The sequence below is a fragment of the Ptychodera flava genome, chromosome 18, assembly GCF_041260155.1.
Source record: "Ptychodera flava strain L36383 chromosome 18, AS_Pfla_20210202, whole genome shotgun sequence".
NCBI lineage: Eukaryota > Metazoa > Hemichordata > Enteropneusta > Ptychoderidae > Ptychodera > Ptychodera flava.
In genome coordinates, this window is record NC_091945.1 from 2,040,445 (window position 1) to 2,053,330 (window position 12,886).

At 34.9% G+C, this 12,886-nt stretch overlaps 1 protein-coding gene across 6 annotated transcripts in view; it reads right to left on the reverse strand.

The window, feature by feature from the left end:
* Positions 1-2,560: 2,560 nt before the first annotated feature.
* Positions 2,561-12,886, reverse strand: part of LOC139117996 (LHFPL tetraspan subfamily member 2a protein-like) — a 52,988-nt gene continuing 42,662 nt past the window's right edge. For all 6 annotated transcript variants that reach the window (XM_070681263.1, XM_070681261.1, XM_070681264.1 and 3 more), the window contains exon 3: positions 2,561-5,576. In XM_070681263.1, the coding sequence (XP_070537364.1) occupies positions 5,320-5,576 (257 nt within the window). In that variant the 3' untranslated portion in view covers positions 2,561-5,319. The remainder of the gene's footprint in view (positions 5,577-12,886) is intronic.

Consider the following 12,886-nt stretch of genomic DNA (forward strand, 5'->3'; position numbering starts at 1 on the left):
TGGCAACACAATGTAAAGTGGCTAATATGCAATGTTACTTACTGTTGACAAAATGCGTACAAGTTCAGTTTTCAACCCTAGCATAACATATCCCATGTACATCACACGTACACAGGCTATATTTGATATTTCAATGTGATTTTAGGATAAGAACAAGAAACTGAATTTTACAGATGAAATAATTCTCTTGATGAATATCGTACAATTTAATAAGTCCATACAGGACGTCTATTCGATTCCGGAACATTTACCAATTCCAGGCATCCCAACCAGACCCATATGAAGTGCATTCTGCAGCTACATCTGTGCATCCACAGTTGAACGGTTTCAAAGGATCCATTGGATGATTGACAGAATATGGCAGGCGCTCTTTATATATAGAGCATCGGCTCGCGAGAAACACATAAGAAAATGTTCCATACTTGCTACAGATCAGTAGGAAAATTGTTGAATTTGCATTGAAAGTGTCCATACCTGACCTATTTCACTAGTGTAAGGTGTATATCAATAAAGGTTATCAGGAAAATACCACAAAGGATGCACTCAGATATTGGCGCGTCACATTGCCCACTGCTTTATGTAGGGTGATACACTGAGCCGATGACTGAGCGATGTCCTTGTGCATCCCTAACAACATTTTCATAATAAACTCATATCATTTGCATTTAATGCATATTTTAATCATTAGCAACATAATGTCACAGATAATTTTTTGTCATGTTAGCAAAAGCCAGACACTACACAGTAAGTGAGGCTACCCATAATTCCCCTTGATTTACCCACTCAGACATTTTTTGCTAAAGGCTTTTTCAATTTTATCAGTTTCTTAAAAAATTTTAACTTATAATTTAAGTTCAGGATTATTGGTTAAAACTATGTTCCAAAATTATTGATTATGTTTAAAATTCAAGAGTAAATTGAATGAGAAGTCGATGTTTGGAGGTGCTAAAAACTGCACACTTGTTAAGATAAAATTATCAGCAACTAAGATGGTCTGATCATACCACCTGTCAGACATGCAAATTTCCTTTGTTACGAACATTAAAAAAATCAATACCCTTTCTTTTGCCAACACAGATGCAACTTATTCCCTTAGTTTCCTTGAAAATATTGTGTATGGCTGTCAAAAATCTATGTCGACAAAATTACAAAATTGCTATCTCCTCAGCAGAAAAGGGATTGATCTATTCATTATTCACAGTGAGAAATAGAAAATTATGATTATCAGAACTATGTTGCCAGAATTTTGAAATATGGACCGAGTTTTTCTGTGTACAGAAGAAATTTGCTTCAGTTTAGTGAGTGATCTCCGTGTGTACAGATCATGGAGAATTGTGGGTAGCCTCACTTACTGTGTACTAGTTGAGTGCAACATACAAGAGAAAAAAACACTGATTTCATATTTCATTATTGTTTATTTCATAACACTGCTATCAGTGTTAATAACAGCAGATTGAGACTTGCTGTCAGTGCTATTAAAGAAAACTAAAGATATCATACAACATGCAAATGAGCAGAGATTAAATACATTTGATATGCCAATCAAATAAATTAACAAAGATTGATTCTATGACAGTCACAGAGTTATTATGTACATTTCAGTGACATATTTTTTGGAACAGACCTCATGTACATGTGCTGTCATCGGATCTGATCAAAGTAGCTCAGTAGTCTTGCCACATTCTGTCATATTCCTTCAGTTGCACAAACAAAATGGTGGCAGTTTCTGAGACTGCATGATTTTCAAACAGGAAAACTATCAAAATCCATCGTTTGTGTATTATTCAGTGACATCACAGAGGTGCTTGTTAATACCAATACAAAAACGACAGCGTCATGAGCAAGGTAAATAGCAACTGGAAATATGCTATTATTCAATATATTATCATCCCGTGATGATCTGTTGTCAATGTTTGAACAAAGAAACCAGTAGGATTTGGGTCTGGTTTTTTAATGTTATCAAAGACACAGAAATAAGGCAACCGACTTACAAATCTATGAGTATAATCCAAGATAAGTGATAGCTATATTTGATGCAACTTGCGATAACTGCCATGATAACTATTGACACACATGTCACTGATAGCCATTCACAGGCTTGCAGGAAAAAACAGAAAGTGTTGGTATGATTTTCAAATAACACAGCTTCAGAAAGGCTGCTTTGTTCCGCTTCTACCTGAGTTCAAAAATACTGGTGAATTTGGAAGAACTGCCAGTCAACATAATAGCATATGACTGATATGACTGCCAATTTCATTAACAATACTTTGCAAGTAGCCAGTCAGAGATTTCGTTGCATGAGTACTACTTTGCAAGCAGCCAATCAGAGATTTCGTTGCATGAGTACTACTTTGCAAGCAGTCAATCAAAGATTTCATTGAATGAATACTAATTTGCAAGCAGCCAATCAGAGATTTCGTTGCATGAGTACTACTTTGCAAGCAGTCAATCAAAGATTTCATTGAATGAATACTAATTTGCAAGCAGCCAATCAGAGTTACGATGATAGTGACTTCAAGTGCGGCAGTATATAAATAAATAAAAATGAAGCTTTGTATGAAAAAAAAAGAAAACTTTATTTGAAGAAAACTTGTCTGGTTAGATCTTGCACAAACATTTCCGTTTACAGTTTCTTCCTTGTGCTGGAACGAATTCCCTTTTATTAGGCAAGACATCAACAGCCATGATGGCATCTTGAAATTTATTGGACTCAACTTTTCCAAGGATTTGCTTTCAAAACTTGATAATACAGGCTTCATAAATCTTCCCACTTTGACATAAATATGCAACTTTAAGCATGACTGCACATGTTCACTTTTGAAGATGGTGTCATTTAATTTTGCATTTGCATTAAGCAAAGCTAATACCCAGAGCTCCACATAATATGAAATAGCAGTTGAACTGAAAATTTTCTCCGGATTCACAATATGTCTGGGTACTATGTAAGTTATTGAACTCAATAACTTATACCAGTATTTTATCTATCTTTTAATCTCTGATTTTAGTAGAAACTCATGAATAATACATTCCTGTCTGATTATCTTTGTTTTTATTTTGCTGTTGAGACCAGCAAAATATCTCATTATTGTATCAATGTGGCATGCTTACATATAAAATTGATATCAATGCTCAAGGCTTTTAGTAGTTGTTCTGAAGATAATATAAATAATGTGTTGATTGTTGTAAGGCCAAAGTAATTAAATTCTTTGTTTTGCGTCCACTCTAAATGGAAAAAGGTACGCGTCTAAGCGGCTGAAAAACACACACAAGAAAATTAACACAATGTAATTTGATTGCAGCAAATAAAAAATTGTAACAAAATTTTAGTTCAGAAAAGCTAAGCGGTCATGTCCTAAAATTTCCTATTCAAATACACTGTGTGTGTTTTTCATGAAAACCTTAAAAACTAAGCGGGTGGGGACGCAAAACAAAGAATTTAATTACTTTGGCCTAAGAGCTATCTGGCATAAATGGTGATGACCACTGACTGTTACTGAGGGTGGCCACTTCTGGAATTCCATATAAATAATGTCATTATCATTAAAAATATATATATTATTTAATATGTTTGGAAAAGACGTGTGATGCCGGACCACTGCATAAAATTAGCGCCCTCAAGTGTTGTGTTTGTAACATTATCTACATATTTGTTCTCATTCAACTCCGGCAACGGCAATGTCAATACTGGTTGACCTAATTCAACAAATGAACTGCTATTTAATGTTCAGGAGTATTATAAGCTTAAATAATTTGTCATAATGACATAAATTACTTGAAACTACTGATGGGATTATAAAGTTTAATGAACTCTGCTGGTAATGACAGATATTCTGCATTTATATATGTGGTTATGGAACTGTGATAAATCGTTGCCTAATTAAATGAAAGTCAGGACCTAAGCCAACATTTTTTGCTGTGAAGGCTTCAACGCCAAGAATTACAAGGCTTCATAGAATTCTTTAATTTTTGAATTCACGCAAGAGGGCAATTCTGTAAATTAAAAAAAAAATTGCAGTTTTTACAACAACCTTTACCCTTTAACATCAACTGACCGGTGAGTCACACAGATAATTCTGACTACAAAATCTTACATTTATCTTCAATGTGAACTCATCTCTCAACAGAAAGATGACTCCCTGTGTATTTCTGACAAACTGGGCAAAAGATTTCAGAAACATCCACTGATTTGTCAGTCCGATGAACTTAGGTTTCACATCGAGCGTGATTGTCCATAATTACTTTTTCATAAAATGAAAATCTCCAGACTATATACAATGATACATATTTAAATATTAACACAGGAAGAATTTGAAGACCAATGGAAAAACAGCAGGCAGCAACCTGTATCATCTACTGGTATTTAAAATAAAACAATTTATACAGAAGGTATGTTTAGAAAAGAATGGTTTGTTTTAGATACAAACCACAGCAAACATAGCTACTCAAATCAGTACGTTTTATGCATCATTTTGAAAATATTCTGATCATATTTGGATGCCATACTGTTAAACTATGCAAAATATTGACATATTTTAAACATTAATGACAATAAGAAGTCTTAAATTTGAAAAGATTCACACCAAAAACTCTGAAAACAAGATCTGGCTGGCAAGGAAAGTTTACACAATCAAGTATCATACCAAATGGTTGAGCAGCTTTTCTTTTAAATGAAGAAGTTGCTTAAGAAATGGTGTTACTGTCAAGGGTTGGGTTCATGGTAAATTTCTGTCCAAAATAAATGTAATGACTGTTTCATTGCTGTCTCTGTGAAAACTGTCACAATCCACATTAACGGAGACGCAATGACGGAATGTCACTGTTGTGGCAATGCAATCTATCCACAATTGTTGCTGTATTTCCAGGAACACTGGATTAAGAAATTCAGATTTTTCCCCCAGTCTTTGTTGAAGACACTGGAAGCTCTATCTTTGTACTTCATATATGTCCAATGTCATTATGAATTGAATAGTATCTATGTTCTGTCTATACTGTGCAGACACTTGAAAACAGTACAAAACTTGAACATGTCCTTGGTCCTCCAGTACAAAACAGTTTTCTGCAGTAGTGCCCCAGAGTATCCATGAAAAAGGACATTGTTCTGTCAACTTGCAATTTAGAAGTTTCACAGCTTCAGCAATACTTTAACTTGAAGTCTCTACAAATATCACTCATATGGAGTCCAAATTGCAAGGTAATTACATGAGGTTAAAGTTCAAAGTTGAGAGTTCAATGAGCTTCTGATGCCACAAGCAGATTCCAGAATTCTATTCCTTTGCTGTCCCTGTTACTCTCAGTAAAGTTCCTGATGTTTGGATCAACTCACGGAACACAGATCAAGTATTTTCCTTCCAGAATTTCTGACTGCACCTTGTCTGAAGATGTTGAGACGTCAGCTTGGATGGAGAGAACGGAACAGATGAATGCAAGGCAAGTAGCTCCAATGGCCGTGTAGAATGCCCACCCTGGATGACAGTCAGATATCTGGAATGCTCCGGCATCATTCCCACACAGATTCTTGATCCGTTGAGCTCCCCATCCTGCTGGATACAGCACCAATCCAACAATGAGGAAAAGACCTGGCGGAACACAACAAACAGAATGGTCAAAGGTTGTAGCCATGGTAACCAAAATAAGTTGTTTTGAAGTGTGTTGAGCAAGTGAAGATATTGGTATGATGTAATCACTAGGAGTTTGTAAACGATCTACCATGATGTATGGTGTGGTAATCATTAAAGTATGTAAATTATGTGATTTTTTATGTTCAATAAAAGTTAGTATTTCTTTCAACAGTGACTTTTCAGGAAATTTATGTCTTTTGAACAAATGAAGATACTTGGTATTTGACAGCTTTATAGACATGTCACTACGATTGAATGGTGTGAACATTTTGAAACAAAAGTAACTTTAAAGATGACTACAATGAATGATTTGAAATCTTTATATGGTGCTGCTTGTAAGTACATGAGTGGTACTGCACACTTGGAGAAGAGCAGACCACATCCTCCTCATAGTAGAAATCTATGTGAGCCTGAGGGCACCTCCTATGGTGAATTCATACAAGCATACCCCCTAGGATAATGTTAAATTACACCACTATTCTTCAGTCATGATACTGTGATAGTTTTCAGCTGTTGACATTTGGAAGACAGTCATTTACATTTTTTTGGTAAAAGCACACACATTATTTTCTGCTGCTATAGCTAGCTATATAGCTAATAATTATAATAATATTCATTATTCATAATTCATATTTCTAACTAAATATTCAATATAAAGGCAATTATTCATATGTATCGGTATTACAGTATTTTTGTTCTGGTTTTCAACCCATAGATCTATACAGAGAGCTAATTTTAAGCGAGAATGTAACAACACATTTGTACAAAAGTTGATCATAATATTAGTCCTACATTCAGATGTGATCAGATCAAATTTTCATGGTCAATTATATCAATGTCAAGGACTACATTTGAAGTCATTTACCGGTAATTTACATGGATACTGGTATTATTCTATGCATGTCTTTTCTATTTTAAAAACTCAGTGAAACCTTTGAGCAAATGTACAAATTATTCAATAATTTATTCTCTTCAAAGAAAGACAAGACATTTGCAGAGGACATTTCAATGATGAACACAATTAACTTAAGAATTTGGCGATGTTCCAGCTCTGTTTAGAGAGTAAATGTTAAAGTTGATAGGTGAATTGATTGATGATGGCTTTGAGAAATTAATGAAGACAAATTAATGGATTACTGCAATGAATGGAAAAGCTGAACAAACTAAATTAACAAATGTGATAGCTACAAATGGGTTAAATTTATCCATGTGAGTCTCCGCACTGAAATAAAGATGGATGTTTTCTATCTATATGCATCCATGAGTGGCCGTTTATATTTTTCTCATTTGCTGTTTTTTATACCATCATCATCAGCTGTCCCTTTTCACCACCTCATCTTTCTGATGATAAATTCAAGACCTTAACATATTTTTGAAGAGAAAAACCAATTCTCTGACCTCAAGTCAACGTACTACTCTCAAAGTGACATGGATTGTACTGTAAGAAAGTTCAAAATGTCTGAACTTAAACAAATTTGTTTGTTTTTTGTTATTTTAACTGTTGTTTTCTTTTTTCTCTGTTTCTTTACTTTTTCATTCTATAGTCATAGAGTACAGTCTTTTGTGTATCATTGGTTTACTTATAGTAATCAAGATTACTTCAGAATGAGTCCCTTGAGCTATCAACCAGTGTTTATGACATCTATACGCTGTTTTATCAGCTTTGGCAGACAGATCAGCCTCTGAAACTACAATACTGCAAGATTAAAGATGCATGGAAACAAGATGCTGCAATATGATTCTTTCCTACACTCATGTGATTCAGAAATCACATTACCAAACTAACATTTCTTTAAATTGAGGTTGAAGTCCCCCACTACGGTCTAAATTTCCATACAAATACACTTTAAGCTGATTTGGTTTTCTGTCTTCGTCATCCACCATGGCAAACCACAGTACTTTTCACAGAGGAACATTAGAATTATCAAGAGTGGCATAGCTAGGGGGCACTAAAGTGCACTCACTAGGTCACTGGGAAAGGCATAGCTAGGGGGCACTACAGTGCACTCACTAGGTCACTGAGAGTGGCATAGCTAGGGGGCACTAAAGTGCACTCACTAGGTCACTGGGAAAGGCACTTGTATATTTCATTGAGATAATAAAATGAAGTCGCCAGTGTGTTTCCCTTGGCGAGTCAATCTTCTATTATTACCTGTCTGCTCAATCTGATAAATGGAACATTGGTTTACTAAATGATGGAAAGCTAGTTTGCCTCGGAGGGATAGATCAGAAGCTATGATCTGTCAGGCGCATTTCAAACAAAATCTAGCAAATTAGCAGAAAATCCTCATTCACCAATTGTGATTGCTAATTTTGTGGTCACAATATCCATGTTATACCTAGCAAAATAAACTATCAAAGCAATATAAATTTCTGTAAACTTTTTCAAGATGCTTTATTGATGGTTTTTGATTTTGGTTGTACATACTAAACGTTCTGCCGGATGACAAATTCTGATAACAAATAATAAAGATGAACCTTTGAACTTAAATTTGGCCTTCATCATTGACTTGAAAATTTTACAGAAAATCAATGTTAACATGCATTTGAAAATATCCCACATTTTGTAAAATACAGTCTTGTATCTAAGCAGTTCATCACAGTAGCTTTGTCACATACCATGTTGATACATCGTGTTATCTTTACACTGGCCTTCAGGTGTATGATGATTAATTTTTGATGAAGAACTGTGTGATTAAAATTTAAGTCCTGTTGGAACAAAGTCTTAAAACTCCAGTGAAGATTTTTCCAGTTGGAAAAGGAAATCACAGTGTAAGCAAAATGACATGGCTAATGTTATCAGTATTCCTGGAGCCAGAAAAGCCTACAATGAAAGTTTCAATTACAAATTGTCTTGGGAACTTGAATTCCGGGATTCTAACTGCCATTGTGGTTCACCTCAGAATTCCAGAACTCTAGTAATTGATTTTGGTTCACTGAGTTTGAGAATTTTAATGATTAAACTGTGCTTCACCTGAATTCTGGAATTTTAATGATTGCAGGGCGGATTGTCTGAGTCTAGAATTCTAACTACTGATTTGTGGTTCACCTCAATTGCTAAACTCTAACAATTGAACTATGTTTCATCTAATTCCAGCATTACAACAATCCAACACTGGTTCACCTCAAACAAATACCTAATTTCATACATAAACTTGGAAAGTATTTCTGTTAGTCATGGGTTTTTCCAACCAATCCATTGGATTTACTCAAGTGGAAAATGCCGCATTCAGTTCAACTTTTCCATTCCCTACTTGACAGGTAAAAGTAAAGAGGACAGTGGTAAAATTGGAAAATAATGGAAAAATTGGAAAGCCTACGGATTAGCAAAGCTTTTAGCCAACTCTGTGTTACTGAGTGAGTTAGTGTTCTCATACATTTCAGATTTTAAAGTGATTCATATTTTCCTACAATTGCAATTCACCTGAGTAAGTATTGCTGACAAGTCATTAAATTACTGGCATCAAACTGAACGCAGCAAATGCACTCCTCTGGTGAAGTTTGAAAAGCACATCAGCTAGGGGATGTCTGTAGTCTAGTATCAGTGCATCTGTTTCCAACTAAACACTGCTTGGTAAGAATTAACATATGCTCAAGTGGAAATTGCTGCATTCCAAATAATTTGTCATTAAGTTTAAAAAGCACATCAGGTACTAGTAGGTATATTTTCAACTGAACACTGCTGCTTACATAGCCCCAAATAAACTGTCTAGGTATTAGACCTACGGCTGTCGGTATCACTTTCTTGATAATTTATCAAATACTAAGACTGCTTTACCTATGAATACAAAAATCTTATAAGAAATCATTTTGGTATACAATGTATTGTACCAATTTAAGGGACTCAATACATCTACAAGCAATGTCTGGGTAAGTAGAACCAGACAAGAGACAGAAAACTGGTAACTCAAGACAAATCTGAGGAAACATTTGAAAGGCAATTTAGAGCCAGTTTTTCAATGTCACAGTCAAGTAGACACTGCTTTACATGGAAACAATTCATTCTTCACTAGACACTGACAGGTATTTGTGTTCAACATACCTGTTCTCCAAAGAATGCAAAACTGACAATTGAAAAGTTACTGGGGCTGTGGGATTTTACCTACTGCTCGTCTGAGACAAATGTACGTATGTGATTGAAATCACAGTGCATACAATGTGCAAATTACCAAGATTTTACCTTTTACCAATTTAGACACTGGATGAAAAGCTCCAGTAAATTAAATTGTAGGGGAAGGAATATTGGCAATCTGAGATGAATTTGTTACCTACTGAAGTTAATTTGTAATTTGAGAATCTCCCTCTCCTTGCATGGTATTTCATTCTAATACCTACCAGGGTTACTTTTAATAATTCCCATTGAGACCCGATCCATGTAATTTGTTGGATGTACACTAATTTTCTTTTGGATCAGAAACAAATTTCACTTTACAACTACAGTAAAACCTGTTTAAACCGAGCCTTACAGAGACTGAGAAAATTGTTCAATTTGGAGAGGTGTTCGGTTTATAGAGGTCCTTTTACCATAGAGATCTATTGGAATGGGACTCTGGGGAAAAGGGTTCAGTTTAGACAGGTTTCCAGTTTACACAGGGTTCGCTTTAGACAGGTTTCACTGTAGTACTATTCTACTCATGGTGGAATGATTGCACCTTAAAGTAACACCCCCATCCCTAGCCCCCTAACCCCCTCCCACTCTGTTGAGTAACAGCGTCCAAATCATGGTGGAGTGACACTCAGCCCTAGTTCAATACCATGTATCATGCACTGTGCCTGGTAATCTGCTGATGATGTTTTGTTACAACATACATGTGTCAGAGGAAAGCAGCTTCATCATCTATAAAAATTGTAATTATTATTCCTTTGTCTTATGGATTGTAAATTTTTAACACTGACAGTGATAAGCAGTTCTGTGATGAGAGCTTTGGTTCTCTTAGCTATGGTTGGATTTCACATAAATGCACAGATAACACAACTTGTGTTTATATAACTGAAGACAATAATTACATTCACAGACACATAAGTTATGTGTCTGTAATTATTACTAGACAAGAAGAGTTATTTTTAATATGGTAATGGTATTGAATTATATAACATTTATATATACCAGTACCTATCTCCCTGATTATGTAGCCTGCTTTCTGTAGCCAACTGAACAGTAACATTGGCATGTATCAATATGTACAATGAACCCAAAATTGTATGAGAAAAAACTGTGATGGAAAATTTTGTCCGAAGGAAACATCTATGAGCACATTACAGAGTTAAGTGACGGAGCTTTGTCACTGACAGAAGTTGAGCTGAAGATACTAAAACATTTCAGCACAGCAATGAATCCACTGTTTAAATGCTTTCTATGCATTTTTATCATATTTATCTTCAAAATATGTTTTCATACATGTTGGCATAGCATGCTGCTTGAAGACATCAAGACTGATGCCATTTCTCAAAATTCCATCAAATGAAATTATCAGCCAAAATAAAAAGCTACCTCAGGGCATGTTTTATACGGTACTTTCATTGAAAGCATCAAAACTAACCCTGATGGCAGTATTAAATTGAACATGAGTGACAGATGGACCATGCTATCGGATTTTTAACTGCAAGATATTTCTGAAGGAAATAGATTATCTGAAAGTATTCTAGTGTTCTGTCACTTAAGATGGAAAATGTATACATGAAGACAGAAACGTAAAGCTCTTCATTCTCAAATAACACTGAAATATATCAACACATACTTTAAAAAAAATTGTGTCTGTTACAAATAGAAATTCAAATCCAGAAAGTATAATCAAATTTCTCAGTGTATAATTAATTTTGCATAACTTTCCTTTATCATATCAAAATTATGAACTACTTCTCATTTGGCCCAAGGTACATTACCCACAATTCACTGCTGTCAGTTAAGTGACTAGAAAGCATTGCACTAACTGCAGTCTAGCATTCAGATTTAAATAGGTCATGTAGACACTAGACAAGTACTATATGCACATCAAACCTTTTTCACTTTATTTCATTCTATTCTGAAATTCTATCTGTTCCTTTTATTTATGTTATTCTATTCTGAAATTCCATCTTGTATAAACATTTCTGAATGGAATGCTGAGCTAACTGGTTTCCTTTCTGCCTTGTTTCCGTCATTTCCAGAGTTGAATGCGGCAAGTTTCCTTAATTTCCATACAGTACAAAAGCAGACTTTCACTTCTCTGAAAATTGACTGTCATGTTGAGTTGTCTAACGTTACATTGATTTTTTTGTCTTCCAACGATGGATTCTAGATCACAAGTATTTGGTTCAAATCTTGCTGATGGCATGGTTGGTGGCAACTCTTTATCAATAATATAGATTTCATTCAAATGCATTGACAAAGTGTACAACTCTCAATTGTAGTTTCCAGGCACACTGTCACAGAGCTTGGAAAAATTCCACAATACTGGAAGTAACAATATTTGTTGGTTTGAAAAGTAAAAAATGGGCAATGAGACAATTATTGTCTGAGAGAATGGACTTTGTTGCCCTTAGCACAACACAATTGCTAAGACAACACTGAAGATAAAATACATGAATTTCAATGCTGTAATGATTTGAATTAAACCCATCACTGATCATTCATTCTCACTGAGTGACCTGTTCTAGTCTTGCATACTGCGTTGATCAGTCAGATGAAAAGTTGACATTGAATTCTATGAAACGGTCACTAAAACATCAAATTACTATGCCTCCAATGACAAAACTAATTTGATAGAGACATTAAGAGTATGAAGAGAGTTCATAGACAACCAATCAGACGGCACAACAACTAAAATGTTCAGAGGACAAACGCAGCGTACTGGGGGTATCAGATGGAAATCAGACCTGAATTAATTAAAAGATGTAAAGAGCGTTGAGATGGAAACAATTAATCAAATACATCATTAAAACAAATTAGTTGAAGCTAAGAATGATTAAAAATTCAGTGATAACAGCAAAGAATGCAATGGAATGATTTGTAACTATGGTGACCAATCAGGCGGAAGAGCTTTAAAGTGATTAAAGATGGCTGACAAAAGAACCAATAACATTCAGTGTAACAGTATTAAGCACAATGGATGACAGAATCAAAATCGGATTTAGATGCGCTTTAATCCAGCACACAGACAGTGCAGAAAAAAAAAAACACTGTAAAATCCTGTCAATTGTGAACTTTCCATTAAGTCTATACTTGGTAATGCAATTCCATTTTGAACACAATAAGGCTATGCTTGGTAATTACTGTGGAAAATACACAA